This window comes from Grammomys surdaster, unplaced genomic scaffold (assembly GCF_004785775.1).
Source record: "Grammomys surdaster isolate TR1022 unplaced genomic scaffold, NIH_TR_1.0 63, whole genome shotgun sequence".
Classification (NCBI taxonomy): Eukaryota; Metazoa; Chordata; class Mammalia; order Rodentia; family Muridae; genus Grammomys; species Grammomys surdaster.
The window spans coordinates 11,924,998-11,940,060 of record NW_021604565.1 but is presented as its reverse complement, the minus strand read 5'-3'; the positions used below and the strand labels follow the sequence as shown (position 1 = coordinate 11,940,060).

At 40.5% G+C, this 15,063-nt stretch overlaps 1 protein-coding gene across 2 annotated transcripts in view; it reads left to right on the top strand.

Moving 5' to 3' along the window:
- Positions 1 to 15,063, top strand: part of Stk3 (serine/threonine kinase 3) — a 242,458-nt gene that overhangs the window by 162,497 nt on the left and 64,898 nt on the right. For both annotated transcript variants that reach the window (XM_028766083.1, XM_028766090.1), the window contains one exon: positions 6,627 to 6,819. In XM_028766083.1, the coding sequence (XP_028621916.1) occupies positions 6,627 to 6,819 (193 nt within the window). The remainder of the gene's footprint in view (positions 1 to 6,626; positions 6,820 to 15,063) is intronic.

Sequence of the window (15,063 nt, the reverse complement as noted above, 5' to 3'; positions counted from 1 at the left end):
AACTCATCCTCTTTGTTCATGTTAAATACGTTAGTCACTAAATTTCAATTTTAGAGAGTGGCATAGATAATCTAGAACAAGTATAGACCTATTATGTTATTTTTTAATATTTAGTCATTTATTTGTTTATTCTAAATATTTTTCTTTTTTCTTTTTCTCTCCTATAATACATCCCAAACACAGTTTCCCCTCCCTCCAGTCCTCCCATACTTCAAAGTGAGGAATTTGGTGTTTATTCTGTAAAATTTGTTTTAAGAACAATACTTTATACCAGACATTAAGGATAGAAGTAGCACTACCCTCAGATTTTAGCATCTAATGTAAGCCTTAGGTAAGTCAGGTATACCGACACTAAAGCGTGTTATGGGAAGTGTATAATGCACACAACAACAAGGTCTCATGGGAGTAGTTCCACCTAACTCAGTCTCCTAGTGTGTGCTTTGAAAGCATTTGTCTGAGAGCAGTTCTCATGAGGAAGGTTGGACTATGGAACATTCCACCCCAGCTGTGTTCGTGTGTCTGTGCATAACCTTCTCATCTTTTACGACTTAATGAAGTGAAGACAAAATCTCAAACACTAAGTAATGGAAATAGTCATAACCAAATTTCCTATTTTTATGTATGTCAACGTACTAACTTGTGTCCTGTAAATATGTGTAGTAAATGTTGTTAAAAGTTTAATGTTTAAGAGAGGAAAGGTTTAACCTCAGGACGGCTTCTTCCGTGAGGTGCACTTCACTGATTAAACAGAGCTCAAGACTCCGCCCTTGGGTTCTCAGTGCACTGTCAACACCTTGCTTATAGCACTTAAGAGATTGCCTCCTAGTTTATTGCTCACATGTAAGAAGATTTCTCCCAAACCTCAAATTCCTTAGAAAACCAAATGGAGCAAAACTGTGTAGTATTCATCCCTGCATCTCCAGTACTGGTGAGCTGCTTGTTAAATGACAAATGTGTAATAATTGCTTGCTAAATGAATTAGGAAATGAATATAAATTGCTTTGTGTAAAATAATCATGTACCTATTAAGTCCTAGGTAATCCTAGTAGCAGGGATGTTAAGTTAAAAAGAGTCTCTTGGCTTCATTAGACTTCCACTCTAGTCACAGAGAAGGCCAGTTTCAACCTGTAAAGAGTAGAGGGAAAAAAAAAGTGGAATAATGGAAGCTTCAGTTAAATTGGTGGTCATAGAAAGCCTCTTTTCGAAGAGGACATCTGAGTAGAGTCACCAGGAAAACAAATGATCACACTATCTTATAGAACATTCCAGTCTGGAAGATCAGCCATTTTAAAGATCACACAGGAACATTCATAGAATCCTCAAGAAACAGCTAAAGAGGGCCAGCGTGGCTGGAGTTTGGTGAGCAAGCAGGAATGTGACAGGAGATGGAACTGGCACGTTACAGGGACAGCTCACATTTCCTCATGGTAAAGATTTTGCAGCAGTAGAGTATGACGTTGTGACCTGTCTTTTCAGCGGCTCAGTCCTCCTGTCGTGTGAGGGACTGAAAGGCAAGAATGCAAACAGGGGACAAACGAGGCTGCCTTAGTTTAAGGGAAAGATGCCAGTCAGACCAGTGTAAATGCAATAATTTTTTGGACTCTGGGAGTAAAATTTGGAAAGTAAGTTTGATGAGATAGCTCGGTGAGGGCAGCGCTTGCTTCTAAGCCTGCTGACCTCAGTTTGAGCCTCATGACCAGATAATGGAAGAAGAACCAACTCCTGCAAGCTGTCGTCCAGTTTCTACACACACAGGTGAGCTTGCATACAGATAAACACACAGAAGCACATTCGATCACACATACATACAGAACAAATACATGTAATTTTAAAAAGGAATTGTATAAATAAACTTTTAACATTGTGAGCGTACATGCCTGACCTGAACATTCCAGGAGTCAAATGGAACTGTAAATACGATACACATGCAGTACACAGTGTACACATGCAGCACTTTAATTACAGCACACACATGCTGAGCTATAAATACAGCACGTACATGTGGAACTGCAAACACGGCACACACATGCAGTGCTGTGAATACAGCACAGACATGCTGAGCTGTAAATACGGTAAGCACATTCAGTACTGTAAATATGCACAGTGCAGTGCCGTACATACAGTGCACACATGTGATACTATAAATAAGGGACAGATATATGGTAGGATAAATACTATGAAATTAAAGGATGCGTTTCTTAACTCTAGTTCTGTGGAAGAGAGTGAGCACAGAGCACATTGGAGCACTACTGTTCTTGGCAAGCTGCTGAATAGCTAGCCCATGGTGTTGGTTGTTGGGGACCCCAGCAAACAAGAAACCGGAAAGACAGAGGCAAACATTTCTGATTTGGAGATTAGTGTCCTTAAACATTTGATTAGTCAGTACGAACAGGTCTGACAGTTGGAAGCATGTGAATAAAGATGTCCTCTAAAACAAGGCTAGGCTGGGACAGGAGACACACCGCCTAGACTGAGCAGGAAGGCTGAGGGAGAGGAAAGGAATTAAGCAGATGCTAGCCTACTCTGACTTCACGTCTACTGAGATGCTGAGAATGCAGTATTGGGTTTCTGTTCTCTACATCTGCCTTTTTAACCTCTGCTAGAACTATGTGTTAATTTTAAATTTTATTTTAATTTTTATGATCATGAGTATTTTACCCTTATGTATAACTAAGTATGTGCCTTCTCATTTACATTATCTGCTGTATTTCTTCCATGAAACACTGAAAATCACTGGCTAAACTCTGACAACAAAATCAGGAAAAGAAAAAGGATAAATTGGACTTCTTTTAAGTGAAAGCCTATTGTGTCAAAAGATGCCACCCAGAGAGTGAAAGGTCAACTCACAGCAAAAGAAAAAAAAATATTTGGAACTCACATCTCCAGTAAAGGGTTAATATTCAGATTGTATAATTCTAGAATGCAGACAGTGCTACAACAAGCAAACTGATTCAAACTGGGCAAAGGAAGCTACCCAAAGGAGCCCAAACCTCTAATCCCAGCTTTTAGGTGGGAGGGGCCAGTGCAAAGCCAGCCTGGGCTACATAGCAAGACTGTGCCTCAAAAAAGCCATAAGAGAAAGAAAAGGACAAAGGTTTTCTTTTCTTTTTTCCTTTCTTTTTTTTATTGGCTGTTTTATTAAGATTTCATATGTTGTCCCCTTACCCCATCCCCCACCCACCCAGGAACCCCCTATCCCCTCACCCCTCCTCCTTTTTCTCTCCAGATGTAACCCCTACCTACCCCCCACTCCCACCTCCCCACCCTCAAATTCCCACCCCCTGGGGCGTCCAGCCTTCATGAAGTCAAGGATCTCTTCTTCCACCTATGCCCAGCAGAGCCCTCCACTCTTATGCATTCAGCTGAAGCCCTGGATCCCTCCCTAAGTGCTCCCAGGCTGATGGTTTAGACCCTGGGAGCTGTGGTTGGTTGGTATTGTTGCCCTACTCATGGGGCCACAAACCCTTTCAGCTCCAATGGGCTTCACTCTAACTCCTCCCCTGGGAACTCCATGATCAGTTCAATGGCTAGTTGTGAGCATCTGCCTCTGAATATGTCAGACTCTTGCAGACCTCTGAGGAGACATCCATATCAGGCTCTTATCAGCATGCACTTCCTGACTTCCACATCAGCATCTACTTTTGGTGACTGCACATGGGATGGATACTCAGGTGGAATGGTCTTCAGACGGCCCCTCCTTCAGTTTCTGTCCCTCACTTTGTCTCCATATTAGCTCCCTTGAGTATTTTGTTGCTCCTTCTAAGAAGGACCGAATCACCCCCACTTGGTCTTCCTTCTTCATGAGCTTCATGTGGCCTGTGAGTTGCATCTTGAGCATTTCAAGGTTCTGGGCTAATATCCAATAATCAGTGAGTGAATACCATGTGTGTTCTTTTGTGATTGGCTTACCTCACTCAGGATGATAATTTCTAGTTCCATCCATTTACCTAGGAACCTCTCGAATTCATTGTTTTTAATAGCTGAGTAGTACTCCATTGTGTAAATATACCACATTTTTTGAATCCATTCCTCAGTTGAAGGACATCTGGGTTCTTTCCAGCTCCTGGCTATTATAAATAAGACTGCTATGAACATAGTTGAGCATATGTCTTTGTTATATGTTCGAGCATCTTCTGGGTATATGCCTAGGAGTGGTATAGCTGGATCCTCAGGTAATGCTATGTCCAATTTTCTGAGGAACCACCAGACTGATTTCCAAAGTGGTTGCACCATCTTGCAGTCCCACCAACAATGGAGGAGTGTTTCTCTTTCTCCACACCCTCGCCAGCATCTACTATCACCTGAGTTTTTAATCTTAGCCATTCTGACTTGTGGGAGATGGAATCTCAGGGTTGTTTTGATTTGCATTTCCCTGATGACTAAGGATACTGAACATTTCTTTAGGTGCTTCTCGGCCATTCGAGTTTCCTCCATTGAGAATTCTTTGTTAAGCTCTATACCCCATTTTTTAATAGGGTTATTTGGTTGTCTGGAGTCTAATTTCTTGAGTTCTTTGTATATATTGGATATTAGCCCTCTATCAAATGTAGGATTGGTGAAGATTTTTTCCCAATTTGTTGGTTGTCGTTTTGTCCTATTGACAGTGTCCTTTGCCTTACAGAAACTTTGCAATTTTATGAAGCCCCATTTGTCAATTCTTGATCTTAGGGCATATGCCATTGGTGTTCTGTTCAGGAACATTTCCCCTGTGCCCAAGTATTCGAGGCTCTTCCCCACGTTCTCTTCTATTAGTTTCAGTGTATCTGGTTTTATGTGGAGGTCCTTTATCCACTTAGACTTGAGCTTTGTACAAGGAGATAAGATGGATCAATTTTCATTCTTCTACATGTTGTCCTCCAGTTGAACCAGCACCATTTGTTGAAAATGCTGTCCTTTTTCCACTGGACAGTTTTAGCTCCTTTATCAAAGATCAAGTGACCATAGGTGTGTGGGTTCATTTCTGGGTCTTCAATTCTATTCCATTGATCTTCCTGCCTGTCTCTGTACCAATACCAGGTAGTTTTTATCACTATTGCTCTGTAGTACAGCTTGAGGTCAGGGATGGTGATTCCTCTAGAAGTTCTTTTATTGTTGAGAATAATTTTCACTATCCTGAGTTTTTTGTTATTCCATATGAATTTGAGAATTTCCTTTTCTAACTCTATGAAGAATTGAGTTGGGATTTTAATGGGAATTGCATTGAATCTGTAGATTGCTTTTGGCAAGATGGCCATTTTTATTATATTAATCCTGCCAATCCATGAGCATGGGAGATCTTTCCATCTTCTGAGATCTTCTTCGATTTCTTTCTTCAGGGACTTGAAGTTCTTGTCGTACAGGTCTTTCACTTGCTTGGTTAGATTCACACCAAGGTATTTTATATTATTTGCAACTATTGTGAAGGGTGTCATTTCCCTAATTTCTTTTTCAGTCTGTTTATCTTTCATGTAGAGGAAGGCTACTGATTTGTTTGAGTTGATTTTATAACCAGCCACTTTGCTGAAGTTGTTTATCAGGTTTAGGAGTTCTCTGATGGAAGTTTGGGGGTCACTTAAGTATACTATAATATCATCTGCAAATAGTGATATTTTGACTTCTTCCTTTCCTATTTGTATCCCTTTGACTTCTTTTTGTTGTCTAATTGCTCTCATTAGGACTTCCAGTACTATATTGAATAGGTAGGGGGAGAGTGGGCAGCCTTGTCTAGTCCCTGATCTTAGTGGGACTGCTTCAAGTTTCTCTCCATTTAGTTTGATGTTGGCTACTGGTTTGCTGTAAACTGCTTTTACTATGTTTAGGTAGGGGCCTTGAATTCCTGATCTTTCCAAGACTTTTATCATAGGACAAAGGTTTTCAATAGACACTTTTCTAAAGAAGATATACAAATGAGCTATTAAATATATGAAACTTTGCTCAGTATAACTACTACTTAAGACTGTGAACTAAACAAGAGTGGCACTGCCTTATGCCCGTTTAGATCACTGTCTTAAAAAATAAAAGATAATAAACAGTGGTGAGGAAACAGAGAAATGAGAGTCCAGGGTACTGCTGTTAGGTATATAAAATTATACCGCTACTGTAGAAAACAATTCAGTGATTCATCAGCTAAACAGAATTAGCTTGCCTGCATACACACAGACACATAGACGTGCACATGGGATTATCCATATTGCAGCACAGTATATGGTGGAATTTCACCCCCCTTTTCATGGTGAATGGTATTTGTTGTATGTATATAGCACATCTTGCTTTTTACATTCATTTGAGAGTAAATACTTCCGTTATTTCTACCTTTTGAGTGTTTTGAGTAATTTTGCTGTGGACACTGGTGTACTCATATCTGTTTGAATCCCTGCTTTTAACACTGTTTAATATTGTAAATAGTGCTTTTTATTCATTAGCAAAAGCATGCATACATCCTTACTAAAAACTGAGAGATTAGCTGTCTTGGAGCGGTCTTTGAAATAATGTACTTACCCAGAATTCTACTTGCAAGGAATTCTAGAAAACACAGTATTTGTCTTACAGGATGTGTGAAAGAAAGGTACAGCAAAGACTGGTGTCTGTGGCTTTTTAATGTTACTTAACCACAGTGCAAAGTACTAATAATGATATTTTGCCTGCAGGATGAAGATGAGCTGGATTCACACACTATGGTGAAGACTAGTTCAGAAAGTGGGGGCACAATGCGGGCCACCAGCACGATGAGCGAAGGGGCCCAGACGATGATCGAACATAACAGCACCATGTTAGAGTCGGACCTGGGGACCATGGTTATAAACAGTGAGGATGAGGAGGAGGAGGACGGCACTATGAAAAGTATGTAGTATTTTTTCTCGCAGTGGTGGTGCTTTTCTCTTTTGAAAGTATACTCACTGAAACCAGGATAAATTCTGTTCCTTTTTAGAAATGATTATGGGAATTTTTGGTTTGGGGCTTATTTGACAGCAAATGTCAGAACCTTAAAAAAAAAACAAAACCCTTTAACATGTATGTAACACTTAACAATACATCTTTAACTTAGGGTTATGGAACTTGTTTCTGTTGCAAGCTATAAACCTATAATTTAATTTGTGAAATATTTTAGGGACAGGATAGTGTTTCTAACATTTACTTTTCCAATTAAAAAGAAAACTTAAAATTTTGTTCCAATAAATACAACATAATATTATTGCACGCTGTCTAAATTATCATTTAAACCACAGAGAGAGAAGTGTAAACTGGAGATGAAACCCTAGGAAGGCTTATAGAAAGGAGGCTCAGTTCCTGCACCTACAGCTGCTCTGATGCCTGCAGCATAGAGCCTGGGTTGCTGCAGGGCTGACCTGACTATTAGGACATTTGCCCTGACCCGTGTTGCTTACAGAATGAAGATGGAATTCCTTTTGTGGACTGACCCTAACTCTGACCCGCAGTCATCAGTACTAGTGTTTCAGTGAGGAGAGAGCGTGTTGACCATCTCTGTAGCTGTTGACAGTTCTCTTCCTTTCTCTACTAGTGTGGTCCTGTGTGGTAGGTTATATTCTACTGCATACCAGTTTCCAAGTGGCAGAGAGAGAGGCAGGGACTCCCTGACCTCTGCTACGATAGGGAAATGGTAAGAGTGTGCAGCTGATGTCATGTCTCCTGCCTGGGACTTCATTGAGTTAACTTGAGGTGATAACTCTATCTCAGTGTGTTTAAATCAATTAGATTTTATTAGAAGAAACAGAAGTTATGTCTAGATATATTTTAAGATTTTTTTTATCATTTTACTTTATGTGCATATGAGCCTGAGGGTATATCTGTGTACTATGTGCATACAGATGCCTGCAGATGTCAGAAGAAGGTGTCAGGTCCCCTAGAACTAAAAGTTACAGCTGTTTCTGAGCCTCCTTGTGGGTGCTAGGAACTGTATCCATGTCTCCTGTAAAAGCAGCAAATGACCTTTAGACATTTTAAACACAGAGGGATCTAAGCAAAAACTATGGATGTTACCAAAACCAATGGACAAGCTGGAGAAGGCTGCGTAGAAAGACTGGACTCAGGAGAGTGTATAGAGCTACTGGTGCTGTCCCAGTGCTGTCCTGACTCCAGTACAGTTGTGTTTATCCTCAGCACCCGTGAGCTGATGACCAGACACCAGGGTACATCAGTGAAGATCCTGACTGCCTCTGGGCCATGCTTGCTAGAAAGAAAAACTAAAGGATATGACCTCTGATTATTGTTTGATTTGCCTTTTTGTGAAATAGCACACTTTACCCAGAATTCTAGTTCCAAGGAATTCTAGAAAATACAGTGTTTATCTTAACAGGATGTGCAATAGAAAGGTACCCCAGAGACTGGTATCAACAGCTTTTTAATGTTACTCAACCACAGTGCTGATCAGTTCTTTTCATCTAGAAGTTCATTGTGTGATACAGAGCCTGGGCCTCAGCCTTGGCCCACTCAGCACTTATAGTAAATGAAGCTTTTAGTTTTAATTGGATAAAGCTTTAAGGTGGGCGTGTATTAAACTTGCAAATGCCATGCAATGGGATAAAATAACATTCCAAAACAGAATCTGAATCTTAAAGATTTCCATGTATTGGAGCAGTTAAATTGATTTACAAGATAAACTGGGCTCTGCATTCAAATCACAAGCCTCACAATTGTACACCACAACAACTGTCCTACAGAGACACTGGTTCTATGGGGTAAAGCAAGGCCTGGCTGTTTCTGTTTAAAACAAAAAAACAGAAGAAAAAAACAACTAATGATACAAGCAGTTCTGAGATTTAGCCAGGCCTAAGAATCCCCTTTTAGAACCAGGAAATAATAACTTCACTGTAGCCTCAACCACTAGTGCTCATCTGGACTTAGGGTGAGCATTTGGCTGGAGTATTTAAGAAGCACAGTGATGCAGAGAACTCACTGAGCAGAGGCTGTACATACTACATCAGGAATACATGGAAAACAGTAGACCAAGATGTTAGAGTACGAACGCTAACCTTTCACGGTGTATTCAATTACTGTATTCTGAGTTAAATAATTTTAAATGATATATATTTAAAGATTTATTTTTATATGCTTATACATCTGATATATGGGCATTTATTTATCAGAAACTTATTTTGGACTCTCACCAACACATATACATACACATAACACAATTTTATCTAATTAGTGAAAGAAAGCATCTGCAGTTCTGCTTGACATTTGGGGGAATTCATTCTGAGAAGTGATAACACTGATTCAGAAAGTTTATGAGAAAGACCGAGGCGAGCCTGGCAGTGGCTCTGCTCCACAGTTCACATCGTCCCTAGACTGCACTGTGAAGACGGGCTGCCCAAGCACCCATCTCTGTCCCGTTCTTTGTGTACTCTTCTTTCCACTTCTGACACATAACCTTTATCTTCTTCTCTTGATTAAAATCCATCTTAGAAAAGAATTGCATACAAGCATATAAGTACCTAATTGTATTTAATATTTGTGAATGAATCTTTTCTGTAATTGCAAAGTCTTGAGCCAGAGGAATGAAGCATTAAGAAGTTACTAACTATGACTGGAGAGTTGGCTGAGGGAAGGGCTTGCCGAGTAGTCATGAGGTTCCTAGCACCCAGCTGGGCATGGGGGTGGAGACATAGACCAGCCTTTCTATCCAGTCATGGAGCTCCAGGCTCTGAGGAAACTCTGTCTGAAAAACAGTGTGGAACGTGACTGAGGAAGATACCTGAGATCGACCTTTGGTTCACAAGTACAATTCAGGCACACACAGATGTAGTGGAGTGGTGGAGAGGGACAGAGGGAGGGAGGGAGGAAGAAAGGGAGAGAGGGAAAAAGAGATGGAGGGAGGGATGATAGGTAGTAGATACGTAGAGAGACAGATAGACACACAGATAATGTTTCTTCAAAGAAAAATATAGTAATTATATGCCACTTTGACTAGTAAGTTTAATTTTGTCAGGACATAGCAGTAGATACAACGTGAACCATCCCTCTCATGCAGCCTGTTGCAAATACCCATAGTATTTCTGGGCCATTGGAAACCTTCACTTTTCTCTATAGAGGCAGTAGGTATCCAACTGTGTATGCTGTGGTTACAGTAGTTTGGAGCTCCCTGTGGGCACTCGTCTGTGTGCCCTGGGCATGGGGGTGTTTGGTGTAGTGTAGGCCAGCTCAAGACTGTCCGACAGTGCATCTTGATTGTGCAGTGTGTTTTACTACCACAAAACACAAGCTGTCTTCTTCCTTGTGCAAATGAGTATCTTCTAAAGGCCTCCAAAGAAAGATTTCCATAGACACAATTAGCATGTTTATTACTCTCTTTTTGTTTAACTGAAAGCTCAGCTTCAATTTGTCTGTTTCCTCTCTTGTGCCCTCATTGGAGATGGAAAACAGCTGGCTGTTCTCTGCACAGTGCCTTTGTGCATACTTAACTGTTCTCAGACCCTCCCGCTGGACACTTGGGTCCTGTAAACCTTTGAGCAGCTGTTCTTCCTGAACTTCTCACCTTCCTCATGGTGAGGCTCAGAACCTTCCCTGGGTTTTGTGCATCCTCTTTTATTTTAATGCACTACGATAAAGCTGGGGAAGAAAGTTCATGTTAGTAGTTTCTATATCCCATCCTGACTTTTGTATGTGTTTATTATACTCTTAGCAACAGATTAAAGGACAGACTTCCAAGATCATGAATCAGGTAGAACACTTACATTTTAAATGAACACTTAATTTACTTCTAGTTTGTAGAAGAGCAAACTGGATAATGCCTGAGTCCCTCTGCTGTTGCGAGTCATGCTACATCTATGAGCTGTAACTTCCTTCTTTATGTTAAGAGATTGGAAAGTCAAGCACACTGCATTTTGTTAAGTTATTTTAAAATTCCTTCATATATTTATCTTTTCATGAAGACTTTATTTGCTTAGAAGAAATATGGAAAATTAAAGAATAGTTATGAAGGGCTGGCATTATTTTACAAAGTTATATTCTACTTAATTTAGTATCTTTGTAAAAGTTTAAAGGAATTAATAGAAGAGATAGAAAAGAACTCTTTGTTAAAGTTTCATAGGCACAGAGGGAATGAATGGAGTTTTTTTCCTTTGCTGCTAATGGGGTTTTGGTTATATAAGCAAGTAGGTTGAAAGAACTAGGCCAAAACTGAGGAACTAAGTAATTTCAAATATTACGTTTATTATTACAATAAAATCTATTTTAATAAGGTAAGGTCAGGATTTAACTGCAGCTGGAGATATTGATGTCAGTTTTATGTGGCTGTCCTTTCAGTGTTGTAAGAAGGTATTTGCCATAGCAACCACAGTCTGCTTCCTTGTCTCTGCATGGCCCCTGAGTTCTCATGTGCTCCTTTCCCGCTCAGTTGCAAGTAAGGAACATCATTGCGCTTCCCCCTGGAGACTCAGCTGTACACTGTGGCATGTGTTTCGTATTGTACAGTAAAACATTAACTAGGCAGTTACAGCTGCCCCTCCTGTTAACTTTCAAAACAACTTCATCTATTTTCCTCCAAAACACAGTCTAAATGTTAATACTGAGTTTTAAAGTAAGAATAGACAATCTTTAGATATACAAGCACATACACTTGACTAGAAATACTGTTATAATGTCATGAAAGAACAGTCTAATGGGACAAACTGCCTTCTTTTATTTAAGGTGATTTTTAGATTTGTTAACTCTGTAGGAATGTTTGTTTCTTACTTAGGAGTAGGTTATTGTCTAGAGTTTTTTTTTTTTAAAGAAGAAATAGAATTATCCTTTATTTAATGTATGTGTTAGATGTCTTTTAAGTTTTTATCTGCATCATTTATAGTTTTTAAGAATTATTTATTTTATTGTATGTGTGTGAATGGTTTTGTTCATGTGTATGTGTGTGCATGTGTGTATGTGCAGTGTGTGTGCCTGCTGCATGAGGAGACCAGTAGAGGGCTCTGTCACATGTATGTGTGTGCATGTATGTATGTATGTGCAGCGTGTATACCTGCTGCGTGAGGAGACCAGTAGAGGGCTCTGGCTGCTCTAGGACTGGAGTTACTGATGGATGTGAGACATCATGTAAGTGCTGGGGCCCAGGGACTCTGCAAGATCAGCAAGTGCTCTTAACCACCAAGCTGTCTCTCTAGCCCCATGCCCAATATTTTGATAGCATCTTTAATATACTTTGTTTATAAAATGTAAGAAAGATAAGGTTAGACTGGATGTAAGATGAAAATGGCTGAACAATATGTTAAAGTTTCTGTTTAGTTGACGCTGTAGAACTATTGTAAGCCCAGAACTGGAAAAATATTCCTCTCAAAGTTAGTGGATTTCAAATATAAAATAAGAGCAGATCTCTCTCCCCAAATCATCCAGTGTCCAAGGTAAACCAGCCCAACATCTCAAGCTTGTTTTATTATTTTTTAACATAGATTCTCCTCTCATACAATATGTTCCAGCCACAGTTTCCCTCCCTCTACTCCTCCCAGGTTCCCCTCCCACCTCTCCTCTCCCCATGATCCATCCCCTTCTGTTTCCCTTCAGAATAGAGCAGCCTCCAAGGCACAGCAACCACACACAGCAGAACAAGACACAGCAGGACACGGTGAAGCCTGAGCTCGCCAGGAGGCTGCACCCATAGGAAGAAAAGAATGAGGGGCACACTCATGTCTACAGTTAGGGGTACCACAGTCACAGCATACATGCAAAGGACCTGGTACCGACTTATGCAGACCTGTTTGCTGCTTCAGTCTCTGTGAACCCATGTGTCCCCTGCTTAGTTTATTCAATGGACTGTTCTCCTAGTGTCCTCCATCTCTGACTCCTACAATCTTTCCTTCCTCTCTTCCACTGGGCTCCACAAACTCTAAGAGGAGGGACCCAATGGACATCTACAACTTAGAAACTTGGACTCTGACTCACTCACTCACACACACACACACATACTGCCTCTCTTCAGATAGATAGATAGATAGATAGATAGATAGATAGATAGATAGATAGATAAAATATCATTGGGAATCATTTCATTGATTTTTTTCCAGTCCTGTTTTCTTCTACCCTAGGTCTCTGGGCTATCTGGTCTCCAGTTCCCAGCCATCCAGGAATGTCAGGCATGGCCTCATGTTCCCTCATGGCCTTGGGCCTCAAGTTAAACCAGATTGGTTGGCCACTCCCACAAGTTCTGCACCACCACCGTTGCCCCAGCACATCTTGCAGGCAGGACAGATTGTGGATCGAGGTTTTCATGGCTGGAACTGTAGATAGATGGTAGAGGGTGCTGTTGTCCTAGAACATAGGGCTGATGGCTCAGTGAGTGCACTAGCTCTACCTGCCTCTTCATGTTCATTGAGTTGTGTAGATGTTGTTTTCAGTAGTAGGACTCCACTGTCAGTTACAGAGAAAGGTCCTGTTTCCTAACCTTTACCTGGGTTGTTTAGGATCTGCACAGGACCACTTTGGCCGACCAGATACAATTACCATTTTTGTAGCCTAGTATGGTTCAGACTCTGTCTCCTCCTACTGTTCAAATTTGAGTGTGGAACCCATAGAACATTTTCCATAGGTTTCTAGGTCAGACTGGAAAAGACTTTCACAATTATAATGTATCTGAAGTGTAAATATAATTAAATTACCATATATAATAGTGGATTTAAAGTTTTAAAATTAGGATAATTCTTTAGCAAAACTGAAGTTTCCTAATCCTCCTACTTATTTTTTTTTTAAAAAAATATGTTTTCCACTGTATGAACAGAAATGTACCAGTTAAGGGCTGAATTGTACCAAATCTACTACGAAGCCCAGATAATGGTGGTTTAAGAATAGGATTAGTTTCTTTTCTTTGTGTACTGAACAGGAAATCTAGAGAGAGCGGTCTATGCTGCTAGAGTGATTTCATGGTGCCATCAGAGCCTTCCTGTGGTTCCGTCTTGAGGCTGTTACTTTCATACGGCTTACAGAGGAGACAACAGCTTTCCAACCGTTAAATCCAAATCCAGAGTCTAAGCATGGGGAGAGCGTAATGTTCATATCAAGAGCAGAACCTTTGGGAAACTCGTGTTTTCTATAATGGTCAGTGATGTCACCTGGCCACTGCCAGAAGAGAAGTGCTTTCTCACCCTGACAGGAGAGGAGGGGCTGCAGGCAGGAGAGAGGCTCACAGGGCAAGAAAGCTCCTGACACACTGTGCTGAGCTTGGTCCCACACTCTGCAGCAGAAAGTTCTGCAATGGAGCTGCCTGCCGTTTCACTCTTGTTGTTGAGCTTGGGGATCGGCTGCCCTTCACTCTCTCTAGCCACTGCTTCTGTTTGTGTAGTTTCTAACTTACTACAGAAGAAAGTGCGGGCTTTCACTCAGCCTTTCCCCTGCTCTGCCAGGTAAGGATGTGCCTATTGAGGTCAGCTTGCTTTTAGTTTTGAAGATGTTTTTCACAAAAAAATAATTTTTTTCAGTAACTGTCTCTTGCAGAGTTAACAAAACTTTAAAATTCAGCTTAAATAAAAGAAGGCTGTCCATTAGACTTTTCTTTACGATGGCTTCATAACAAGATATGTAGTGTATATTATAGTAGCTGCTTTCTTAATATTAGTTTCTCCCAGGAAAATGTTCGTCCTCCATTCATCCCTGTTATGTTTTGGGTGAATTCTTTCAGATACAAAGATCTGAATCAGGAGTTACTGTGGACAGGAGATCAGAAATAACATGTATAGGCCATTATATGTGCTCTAGTGTATACCCAAGAAGAGTAATTCTGTAGTGGGATTATATGTGTAGCTTTGAGTACTGATCCTCATCACAGCCTTAAAATGGGTCATATGCATAAAGACATTGGAAAACTTTAACGTGAAATATAATAAGGACCCTATATGGTTGTATAGAAACCTGGTCAGAGAGGAGAGGAAAATTATCTCAGTGGTGAACCTTAACTACTGGGAAAGTAAAGTGTGGAAAGACCAGCCCAGGTTGTTGGCCCCAAACTTATGTTCCTCTTGCCTCAGCCTCCTGAGTGTAGATTGCATTCTTTAAGGGTAAATTCAGTATTTACAAGAGCCTTGGTCACACATACACACACACACACACACACACACACACACACACACACACACACACACACACTTG